Raw genomic sequence first — 12,543 nt, forward strand, 5'->3', positions numbered from 1 at the left:
GGCAAAATGTCTCATCACCTTTTCAGAATGATGTGTGCAAAACGTCACTCGCATCTGCTTACACAAGGCCACTCTCAATCACAGTATGTGTAAGCATAATGGTCATTAGGCTGATCATTTGTGCGTGCGAGTGACTGCCTGCTTCACTCGAATGTGCAAGTGTGCCCATGTTTTCCCAAGAAACTCTTTAAAAACGGGGGGGGATGGGGGGAGGAGTTGTCTCTCTAGGAACCACTCAACTTCGTCACTGTCGTTTCTGCTTTCTGGTAGCATAAACTCTGCTTGTGCTTGCAGCGGAGGCTATTTGTGTGCCATAGCACCGAGCACTTTGACTTTGTATTTAGCATTCTTCTACCTGCCTAATTCCTTGCCATATCTGACATCTGTTCTGCCGCTTATCTAGGCTCAGTTCAAAATGAGGCTTGCTGATGTCTGGTGACTAAAAGTCCATCTCCTGCAGCAGAGGGAAGCAAGAGCCGACTCTGTGAGGATTTCCAAAGGGGAGGAAAGCTGTCCCATTGTTTTTTCTCTTGCCAGCTCTCTCGAGGCAGTCTACCCTCTGTGGAATCCGAGCACAGGGACGCAGCTGGAGGGGGCTCTTCACATTAGTCAGGCAAAAGGCTGACAGAGACCCCTGGGGGCAGACTCAGCTGGGGAATGGGGAGAGAGTGACGTCCTGGAGACAAGGCCCTGTGGGGCAGTGAGGCTGTTTGAATCACTTTGTATCTGTGGCAATAAAGGCAAGCCCTGAGCAAAGGAGCTGGAGCTGAGTCCTTGTCTGGAGTATGGTTTTGCTTTTTTTCCAGCTGGCGGATCTGCCCACTAGCTTGGGGTCGGGGAAGAAGAGGGTTGAGGGGAAGTCCAGCAGCGGCTTGGGCAGGCTGGCTGGCTCTCTCTGAAGGGGGAACTTTTTACAGGACATAATCATGTGTCCCGGGGACTGTATAAGATAGGAGGTGAGTGTCGGGGAGCAGCAAGCTTGAGGAAAACTGCATAACTCTAAGGAGGGGGAGAACATATGCATGCAGTCTGTGGGGGAACAACACTCCCGTTGGAGAGAGCAGGCCAGCGACTCTCCCACCAAAATCCAGCAGCTTCCAGAGGCTGCAGGGGAGGGAAATTGGTTACTAGACGCTTCTCCGCAGATGTCCCTCAGCACAGAACCTGTGACACCCAGCACCTTACGTTAGCTTTGTTACCCCATAGCTGCCAATCTGATTATTTCCCCACCCCCCACCCCTTCCAAAATGCAGAGGATCCTGTGTAAGCTCTACTGTTAATGGAGTTTTCTCTGTTTTCTTTCTTTTAATATTGGGGCTGCTTCAGTGTGGGTAGCACACCACAGCTTCGCACCTTCCTCCGTCCCCTGCAAAGCACATCCCGTCTTTTGCAGTGCTCATGTCAGGAACTTGGCAGCTGTCTTTTTCTGACTTCATTGTTCATGTCTCCCAAGATGTGCTTCCCAGAACACTTAGTAAAAAGTTTTGGAGCTGTTATTGGGTGCGAGCTTGTTGGGGGCTTGCAGGCTAGTCTACATAGGATTCCTAATGGGGTGGTTGGCTTCTCAGGACTTGGGAACTAGGAATTAATGCTATACATGAGCTTCGGCTTAGGAAAATTAAAGTCTATGTCAGGTAGCCTAACAAAATCTGTCCTTGTTCAAACATTAGCAGAATTCAGATCAGCTCCACTTGCAAGCCCACTTTGCTACTTGGGATGCGCCTGGATCCAGACTCTGATTTTTGCTATTTCCCCCTACCCCATCGTCTGTCTCAGTCTAGGACCAATGGCCCAGCAGCCAGTCCCAAATGCTTTAGAGGAAAGTACAAGAAGCCCTGTATTTATTGTTGGACTTACACTGTAAATTCTGTGTTTATTCCTATAGTGAAGAGGTCTTTAGATTCTAGGACAGGCACATATAAATCCTTCCACCCCTCTCCTATCGGCTGCTAGAACCAAAAGGTATTGTTGAGTCTACATCAAAGTGACATGGAAGGTCTGTTGGGGTCCCAGTGGCACTGGGCACTTAGCACTTCCCCACAAAGTATTGCTACCATTATCTTTTCATCCCCTGCTCTCCCAACAATGCTAAGTTTGTATTTCATCAATTGCAGGGAAATTTAAGCTAGAAGCCCCAAAACAATACCCCAGGGGTTGCAGCTGTGATTCCAGGTTACTCAGGTATCCTTTTTCCCAAAGGAAGGGGGATTTGTTATTGATGGAAGTGCCACCTCCTCATTGCCTGTCGAACCCTTGAACTACCCATGCTGCGTTTCACCACGTGACACTCAGAACTGCATGTCTTAGTGCACTGAACCAGCGAAGCTGCGGGAAGCAAAGTAAAAGGTAGCTTGGGAGGCAGAGATGATGTGGAGTTCTTGGGCGAGTGTTAATTACTAAGCTATTGATCACAGTGGAGGTCAGTTTGTCAGAGTAATTTGACCCAAGAGGTTGATAGTGACTGAGGTCAATAGAAGACCCAGAAGTGCAATAAATCTGAATACTGAGGTGGAAATTGACAGATGGAGCTGGGAGGGGAATTTATTAGATACTTTAATTTCCTCTTTGCCGTCAACTGTAAATGTGTGTGTTCAAAAATGTTTTTCATTATTACTTCAGCTGTAGATCCTAATTCTACTCTTGCCAGGTGGATATGTTCTGACGTGATTCTGTGAGTAGACTCAGTGCTCCATATTTATTCCCCTTCTGTGGCTTCTATGGCAAATTTACCCAGTTTACAAATCTAAATCCCATGCCATGCTATGAAATTGACCTCTTGGTGTAAACCATTGTCAGGAACTTTTCCCTTGAACCAATGTTGGAAATAGTTTAATTGCTAGTGTGGATGATCTATTTTTTTCACACACAAAGAACAAAAGAATGGCTATACTGGGTCAGACCAAAGATCGATCTAGCCCAGTATCCTGTCTTTCGACAGCGGCCAATGCCAGGTGCCCCAGAGGGAATTAACAGAACAGGTAATCATCAAGTGACCAATGCTCTGTTGCCCATTCCCAGCTTCTGGCAAATAGAGGCTAGGAACACCAACCTGGCTCATAGCCATTGATGGACCTATCCTCCATGAGCTTATCTAGTTCTTTTTTGAACCCTGTTATAGTCTTGATCTTCACAAAATCCTCTGGCAAGGAGTTCCACAGGTGGACTGGGTGTTGTGTGAAAAAATACTTCCTTTTGTCTGTTTTAAACCTGTTGCTTATTAATTTCATTTGGTGATCCCTAGTTCTTGTGTTATATAAGGAGTAAATAACACTTCCTTATTTACTTTCTCCACACCAGTCATGATTTTATAGACCTCTATCAAATCCCCCCTTAGTCGTCTCTTTTTCCAAGCAGAAAAGTCCCAATCTTATTAATCTCTCCTCATATGGAAGCCGTTCCATACCCCTAATAATTTTTGTTGCCCTTTTCTGAACCTTTTCCAGTTCCCATATATCTTTTTTGAGATGGGGCAAGCATATCGGCACGCAGTATTCAAGATGTGGGCGTACCATGGATTTATTGAGACAATATGATATTTTCTGTCTTATTATCTATCCCCTTCTTAATGATTCATAACATTCTATTTGCTTTTTTGATGGCCGCTGCACATTGAGTGGATGTTTTCAGAGAACTATCCACAATGACTCCAAGATCTCTTTCTTGAGTGGTAACTGCTAATTTAGACCCCATCATTTATATGTATAACTGGGATTATGTATTCCAATGTGCATTACTTTGCATTTATCAACGTAGAATTTCATCAGCCAGTTTGTTGCCCACTCACACAGTTTTAAGGGATCCTTTTGTAGCCCCTCGCAGTCTGCTTGGGACTTAACTATCTTGAGTAGTTTTGTCTCACTTGTAAATTTTGCCACCTCACTGTTTACCCCTTTTTCCAGATCATTTATGAATATGTTGAATAGGACTGGCCCCAGTACAGACCCCTGGGGGACACCATATTTACCCTTCTCCATTCTGAAAACTGACCATTTATTCCTATCCTTTTGTTTCCTATCTTTTAACCAGGTACCAATCCACAGGTGGACCTTCCCTCTTATCTCATGACAGCTTACTTTCTTAAGAGCCTTTGGTGAGGGACCTTGTCAAAGGCTTTCTGAAAATCTAAGTACACTATATCCACTGGATCCCCCTTGTCCATATGCTTGTTGACCCCTGCAAAGAATTCTAGTAGATTGGTGAGGCATTTCCCTTTACAAAAACCATGTGGACTCTTCCCCAACAAATTCTGTTCATCCTATGTGTCTGACAATTTTGTTCTTTACTATAGTTTCAATGGCTCAGGTTTGAGAATCTCCCTCACATCCTCAGCTGTGAAGACCGATGCAAAGAATTTATTTCGTTTCTCCACAATGGCTTTATCATCCTTGAGTGCTCCTTTTGCATCTCAATTGTCCAGTGGCCTCATTGATTGTTTCACAGGCTTCCTGCTTCTGATGTACTTTAAGAAAGTTTTTGCTATTACTTTTTGAGTCTTTTGCTAGCTGTTCTTCAAATTCTTTTTTGGCCTTCCTAATTATATTTTTATACTTCGTTTTACAGAGTTTATTCGCCTTTCTATTTTCCTCACTAGGATTTAACTTCCATGTTTTAAAGGATACCTTTTTGTCTCTCACTGCTTCTTTTACTTTGTTGTTTAGGCATGGTGGCACTTTTTTAGTTCTCTTACTATGTTGTTTTAATTTGTGGTATACATTTAAGTTGAGCCTCTATTATGGTGTCTTTAAAAAGTTTCCATGCATCTTGAAGGGATTTCACTTTTGGCGCTGTACCTTTTAATTTCTGTTTAACTAACTTCGTCATTTTTGTGTAGTCCCCGTTTTTGAAATTAAGTGCTATAGTGTTGAGCCTCTATCATGTTTTCCTTACAACAGGGATGTTAAATTTAATTTTATTATGGTTACTATTACCAAGTGGTCCAACTATATTCACCTCTTGGACCAGATCCTGTGCTCCACTTAGGACTAAATCAAGAATTGCCTCTCCTCTTGTGGGTTCCAGGACTAGCTGCTCCAAGAAGCCGGCATTTAAGGTGTCAGGAAACTTTATCTCTGCATCCCGTCCTGAGGTGACATGTACCCAATCAATATGGGGGCAGTTAAAATCCCCCATTATTATTGAGTTTTTAAAAATTTTATAGCCTCCCTAATCTCCCTGCGCAACCATTTACCTCCATATCAGCAACATATCGTAGTTTAAAGGAAAGCAGCAAGAAAGAACAAACGTGGAGTCTGTCTCCATAATAGAGGAGTGTGTCCTTGTGTGTCCATGACAAGCTGCAGCAACTCTGGGAACAAAATGGCTGCTGTCTCTGACTACTGTCAGAGTTCTTAGCAAAGTAAAGATGTTGTATGCAGTAGACAAAGTCACCATAATTTGGTATTCGTGTAAACCACTGCAGACAAGATGAACCACTTCCAGCGCCATTCCAGAAAGTGTTCTTGGGACTTGTTGTTGACAATAATATTTAACAATGGATCAATTTCCTAATGTGGATGGAACTTTTAAGAGAGCTCATTCTGGTCCAGGTGCAATGAAGGTGCACCAGCTCTGTGTTGAGAAAATGTGTTGAGAATGTTCTTGTTCCTAATGCAACCACATCTGTAATAGTCAATAATGAAGTATAATTAGAGAGATTAGAATAAACTGTACAGTGGTATATTAAGTATGAAAAAAATCTCCAGGATGCCTTGCTCTGAAAGTTTATAACCTACTCCAAGAACCCATCATGTTTTGACATATTATATTTATATGAATCTAAGATAACTTGCAAATTTAGTGTGTTCCCTCTATCCTGATATTTGCAGATATTCCAAATTTCTTGACAGCTCTTTTCTCCTCCAGGCACCACTAGCCACATGGTCTTGAGTCCCCAAACTAGTCTAGGTGCCTATAAAGTGTCTTTCTGTTGTGGCCTTGCAATATGGTGTGTTGAAGCTACCTCACGCTCATGACTGCACCTAGACATCACCATGTTAAGGTGGGACTGATTGGCACATTGTTGCAGCATTGTGTCCCATTGGCAGGCCTTAGTCCAGTTCTTACTGATTTATCAGCTTGTTTGAAAAATGCTTCTAAACACCTTTTGATCCTCTTAGTGCTCACTGAAGGTGAGTTTTTTCAGAAGCTGTCAGCACTCGCCTCGGAAGGCTCCCATTGACTTTAATGGTCAGGTTTTTTTTAATGGCCAATTTTTAAGGCAACACTAAGCATTTTTGCAAGTCTTCCCCCCCTAAATGGGACTAATGAGTTAATTCCTCTGTAAATGAAGATTTTTTTGCATCTTTTTTTTCTCCCCAGGACAGCGAACTTTTGACCTTTAATATCTCCCAGCATCAGTCATGGTGGAGTGAAAATGGCCCTGGCTGCATAAGGAAGGAGGCGTCCATGGCTGGCATAAAGGGATTGGACAGCCATTCTTACATCTCTGTGATTGGTTGTGCTCTAGAGTATCAGTACATTGAGGTCATGCACAGCTCGGTCCAAATTCTGGTAGCGGTGAGTACTTCTGGTCTCCAACAAAGAGTAAAACCATCCAAGTAGAATGTTAGTAGGTAGCACAAAGGGAATGGTTGTTTTTAAACTCTGTGTTCTCTCCTAAATATCTACAAGACATTTTTTTAAAAATAGAAATCAACACCAGCAGCCTAGCACTTACCATAACAAGCCACGTACCTCTACAATAACAAATCAATGACTGGGGAAGGGAAACACATTTTGGTAAGGAAAGAGACCTAGCTTTTTGTATTTCCAATAGTCGCTTGTGATATTTGAGGGGTATGTGTGTGTGTGCGTGTGTGAGCTGACAGAAAGGATTTGGGGAGGGGAGATCTGTGTTTCCCTTTGAAGATCATATCCTCCTTCAGAAAACAAAACAACTTTTGATAGATCCAGAAAGCAGCACGTTTTTTTCCTGCTGACACCAATGATTTGTATTAAGTTTCCATCAAACATTGCCTCATTGGAGTCTTTCACAGGCATTTTTAAAATATACTGCAGGAATGTGTTGTCCTTAATATCCCTATTAATTAATTGTTTCTCATTTGCATGTGAAATTAATTGAAACAAAAGGTCCATTATCATCTTTATTTCCACTGGTGCTCACGCATTTTGTAGTTGCATCACATCTTTTTAATCTGCTTTGCTTTTTTAGTTTAGTGGCTTTAAATACATACGGGTTCTACTCCAGCTGGGAACTGTGCTTTAACCCATTGGGGGGGCTTCAAATGACAGGTTTGACTGCACCTGACATTGGCTTGTATGCATGAGAAAGGAGGATGTGAGAAATGTTACTGCATTCGTGCTGGAACACAGTGCATACTTCAAGGGAATATGGCCCTTTTATGAAGGACTGTTAGTCTGAATGTTACTCGTGGATGTTTTACTGCCCAGTGTTCTCATGGTAGTTCCCAGCACTGTCATAAAGAAAACCAAAGCTTTGTTTCTTAGTTTATTGTTTTCCAAGCTAACCAATGATAGGTGTGCTCTGGAGGCTGAATGTTGAACCCTTGAGAGAGTAGAAGTGTCATACCTCACTTAATAGCATTCCCTCTGGCTGACTAAAGAAACATCAAAGTCCTCCCAGTGGGCAGACTTAAGGGGAAGGGCTCAGTCAACAAATGGCAGGACCTGGACCTATGTTATGCTTAGGATTGGCTCTGGTTTTATAGAATCCTGATAACTTAGGCATGAGGCCCCAAGATAGATTGCTGCAACAAAACACAGCAGGCAGGGTTACAACCCCTGCCTCTGGGCTGGGTATACTGATACTTTTTAACTTTTTTTTACAGGCACTGCAAGTTCATGTAGTGATTTGTAAATGTGTAAGGCAGCATGGGTTCAGAGTGAGTGTTCTCAGCTTGCGAGATGGAGAGAGGAAATTGATTGAGGCTGGGCAAGAAATTAATGGGTTTGGGGCAAATATTTATAAGTTGTTTCCCCCATTCCCTCCTCGGGATGTAAACCATAGAAGATTCCTATCCTACTTTTGTGCATCCTGGGCCCTGACACTGGGATATAAGCTCAAGCACGCGTGTGTACAGAAGTCCCTACAGTTCCTGCTCAGGATTTCCTGATGTATATGGTGAGTTTCTGTAAAAGGGACATACCTTTCCTGTAGTAAAGGTGGAATGTTAAAGCGCCAGGCCTATATCTCCCTTAAGTGCTCATATAATCTTACTGGACATTAGACAGATTTCCCTTGCAGACAGAGCAGAAAGGAAACCTTAAAGGGCTTTTCATTATTTCAATCAGGTCCTGCCTGAAAATAGCCAACTACTGCTAGTCCTTTCCCTGTTTAGTCTCTGAGGACCAAACTCTTTGATCCTTGCCCATAGTTTTGCTATTCTCTTTATCTCATTTTCAGGCAGATTTTATTATAAGCTGCTGTCCCTCCCAGAATGCTTTGCAGGCCTCAGTGCTGCAGACAGACAGTAAATATATTTTTTTTTGTATTATTGATCATGTCTCCCGAAGAACAGGGAGATGCAGCAAAGGCTCTGACCTCGTTCCTTCCTTGTCTGTCAGGCATCTATGAGAAATTGAATGCTCAGTACCTCAAAGCAGTGGGGTGAGGAATGCAAAGCCTCCTCTCCTGTGTTTGTGGGTTTTGTTCAGCAGCTTTAAAATTATCTGTTTCAGCTTCAGTGTTATGAAATTGATATCTTGTTAACAAATAAGACGTGACCACGTGTCCAATCCTCCAGAGATAATTATTCCTCAGGAGCACTGAGGCACAGTAACATTGCTGTGTGCTCCCCCGGAGGGAAGGTTGATTCATCCCAGAAAACATCCCCCCCTCATTAAATTTGACCTTATTATGAAAAAAAAAAATGTTCCGTGCAAACCAGTGGGCTGTAATAGCAGCTGTGGAGCTGCCCTGAGCCCTGCTCACAGGATAAAAAGGTCAAATCCCCTGTGTAGCTGCTCTTCATAAACCCCATCTTTACTCGGGATGAATTTCACTCCGGCTGAGTGAATGCCATAGAAGCGTTCCTGAATGGCTCTGCTAATGTACTATGTCCCTGACTCCTGACTGTGTCGCCCAGCTCTTCCAATCCCGGGCCTCTGTTGGGGGGGGAACCATCAAAGACCTGATTCTGATCTCATTTGTGGCAAATTCTGCTGGGCGAACTCCATGATGTTAATAGAGTTGCTTCTAACTTTATCTGGAGTGAATGAGGTCAGCATCCACACCAAAGACTGTCAGTTGTGATTGTTTCTTCATCTACACAAATATCTGTTAGGGCCTAATTTAAGAATCCATCAGACTCCTTTTCAAATGTCATTCAGTCAGGATTTGAAGCCATGTCTCTTGAAAGTGAAAAGGGCGTAGATACTATCATGACAGAACCAATACTGGATTATATGACAGAAAAGTGGGGCTATACCTTTAATCCCAACCAACCCACTGAAATACACCAGAACAAAGGACATTGTGAAGGGACATAGTGGAGAGAGATGCTTAATGGAAGCATACATCTTAAGCAGTGACTGTATACTGACATAGGCAGGTTAGTTAATTTACCGTCAGTGTGCTGCCTGCCTATACCAACCCCAACAAAAAATGCAGCAGAAATAATTTTTATCCTACTTATCTGCAAAAGAAAATTTGCTTTGTTTTCCAATTTAGCAAATGTCCACAGTACAACTCCCCAACTTGCCAGGCAGCAGTTGGAGGTTCATTTTCTGTTTTAAATACCTGGCCTAATTTTGATCTGTCCATATGGCAGCGGGGAGGGATGGGCTTTTTCCAAAGGTCCATGGCATGGGATGGAGGCTGGAAATGTCTCCTAACAGAGAGAATTTTCAGCCTGCCTGTCCGCTGCTTTCATTCAAAATGACAGCTTGGAAGGTTCCCAAGAAAATGGCAAAGCAAAGGTTGACAGCAGATGTTACAGTGAAAAGCAAGTCAAGACATGTTTTGCTGTTGGCATGTGTTACATTTTTGCTGATAATAATTGCATCCTGAGAGCAAAAAAGGTCAGAAAATCAAACTCTGTTGGTTGTTGCTTTGGATATCTGATCACAATCCTTTTTTCTCCAGCCAGCAAGAGCTTTCCGGAAACTCAAGAAGGATCGAGAAATTAATGTCTTCCCTCTTCCCTCCTACCTCCCCCAGCCCATATTTGTGAGAGGGCAAACATGCTCAACTCACTCTCAAGCTAGAAATGAAACCTACAGTACTTCTGTCTCATGGAGAAAAGTGATGGGGACTTAGCAGAGACTCTGTGCTCTGCTGCTCTTGTCACAAGCAAGGATGAAAGGGAGGGTTTGAATGTAGCTTTGAATAGTTCATGCCCCTAGGGCAGAACTTTGCAAAAGGGGGTGGGGTGAGGCTTGCTCTAGTTTTCCAGCTTCATTGGGCATTCTACCCTCCCTTGTCTTTCCTCCTGCTCCTTGTAGTCTATGATAAATTTGAGTTACTACTTTTACAAATAACAGGTTCATTACTCAAATGGCTACTTAAGAAAATTTTATTCGGGTTGAATTTGAGATTAGGTCTCCCTGTGTATCCAACCAAACATTTTAATCAAGAACCATGCTCATCCACAAGTGAAAAATACTGAGCAAATAAATGGGTATAAAGAATAGAGCAATCCACAAAGCGGATGTATTCAGAACATCATAGACTGATGAAAACAAAGACAGAATTGATCAGTAAGCGCGTCACCCTAAGTGGTAATGACAGTGGTGGCTGTTGCTTACTACTTCATTCTGATGAACAACTGGTCAGCATCCATGCATTGGTTTTTATACCCTTTTTTTTACACATCAGCATATGCATGACCATATTTAATTTGATCTCAGTCCTCTCTCCAAATGTGGCTATCCAGGTAACCTTAACTAGGATTCTGAATGTTGACATTGCTATTTGCATCAGTATTTTGATCAGTATTTCCAGTGTGTCAAGGTAGATAGCTGCAAGGGTACATGTTACTCAAAAAAAAAAACCCCTAAAATTCCATTAAGCCTGTATTATTTTGTTCCTTTCAGTTGTTTATGAAAATGCTCTTATTGCTAAAGATTATAACCCGAGGTCACTTACTTATGCTAAGTCTTATGCTAACAAACTCTTAACTGCTAGGCCTCTGTGATGGGGTGTATCAACCCCGCACCCACGAAGGAGGAGGAGCATCTGTTGGCAACGCTGGCCCTGTCAATCATATCAGGGTGGAATAAGGGCTAGGAAGCAGGAAGTTCCTAGCAGTTGCTGGGCAGCTTTGGGAGAGAGCAGATGGCATCTGTCTTGCTCCCAAGGGAGACTCTGGGAAGCCTTCAAGGGAGTCACTCTCAGGAGGGTCATTTACCATCCCCCTCTCCTCTCCTCCCCATGCCTATCAGGAGACAATAAATCTCAAACACTGGCCAGGTCGGATAGGATGGGCAAGCCCCAAAGAGAGCCATCAGGCAGTTGGTGCCACTACCCTCTACCCCTTAGGGGATTACAGAATCTGAGCATATAAAAAAGGGACTAGGAGAGTGGGAACCAAGAGCCCCATCCCCTTCAAACACAGGTGGGATATTTAACTCAATTGGTACCACAAAGACCTATACTTAGGAAGATGGGGATGGCCTGTGGATTTTTCAGTGCTTGAACTGCAGAAGGCACCCATCAGCAGCCCAGGACTGGTGCCAGCCTTGCTTAGGCCTTAGTCTAGTGCCAAGCCTACCTTAATGATCTCCTACTTGTGTTTCGGCAATCCTGGCATCACTCAAAGCAAATTGCACACTGTGTATAAAATAAGCTTGTCTTATAACCTCTACAGGATTAGGTTGGGGCGTCCCTGCTCCATCCATTTGTCTTTGGTAACAGACTTTCACAAAGAAAGAAGCAGATGCGTGGGACAACCGAGGTGCATCATTCCTTCTGCTCTGCAGCCTGTTGTTTCCCAGGCCGTTTGACTGGCTGATTGAACCCACCTGGCTATGACATGTGTTCCTAATAAAAGGCTTAATTGGATACTTGCATGCCTTGGAGGAAGCTGGTACTGAGGTTATCTGGGGAAACAGCAGCAGAGGCTAAAGAACAAGAGCATTCTTGGTGGACTTAGAGCAATAGCTTAGTGTCATTTTACATCACTAACTCTCCCCCCCCCTCGGGGTAACTTGCAAAGGCCTAAGGATGATCAGTATCTCACTGGGGCAAAGAGGATTCAAAACCCTTTCTGAGACTGGCAAATGTTGAGGGCTGGGAATCACATTGAGTTACTGTATTAACCTTATACCGCTGCAGACGTTGGGTTTGAATTTCAGTTTGGGTCATAGTTGAACTGAGTTTTGTAGTCTCTGCTTGGTGACAGTCGCAGAGTGGGTATCATGCAGAGTCACAAAATCAACCACCCATTTAGGGCTGCAAATCATCTGCAGCATGGCTGGGGACTGTGAAGCTGGAGAGGAATTGCATTAGAAACATAGCGTTAGAAAGGAACACAAGGGTTATCTAGGCTAATCCCCAACTAGAGGCCCAGCTTAAGCAAAAACAACCCCTTGGATTTTATTGGTATAGGGTTCTTGTACAACCGA

General features: G+C 43.3%; 1 protein-coding gene across 5 annotated transcripts in view; it reads left to right on the forward strand.

Annotated features, from left to right (window-relative positions):
• The window catches only part of NKAIN4 (sodium/potassium transporting ATPase interacting 4), a gene marked incomplete at its 3' end in the record, with an annotated part of 81,851 nt that overhangs the window by 51,039 nt on the left and 18,269 nt on the right, over positions 1 to 12,543 (forward strand). For 4 of the 5 annotated variants that reach the window (XM_084645325.1, XM_084645324.1, XM_084645326.1 and 1 more), the window contains one exon: positions 6,319 to 6,516. The exons of the other annotated variant lie outside the window; for it this stretch is intronic. In XM_084645325.1, coding sequence (XP_084501451.1) covers positions 6,319 to 6,516 — 198 coding nt within the window. The remainder of the gene's footprint in view (positions 1 to 6,318; positions 6,517 to 12,543) is intronic. 5 annotated transcript variants of the gene reach the window in all.

Source organism: Lepidochelys olivacea, assembly GCF_965140295.1.
Source record: "Lepidochelys olivacea isolate rLepOli2 genome assembly, chromosome: 13".
Lineage (NCBI taxonomy): Eukaryota > Metazoa > Chordata > Testudines > Cheloniidae > Lepidochelys > Lepidochelys olivacea.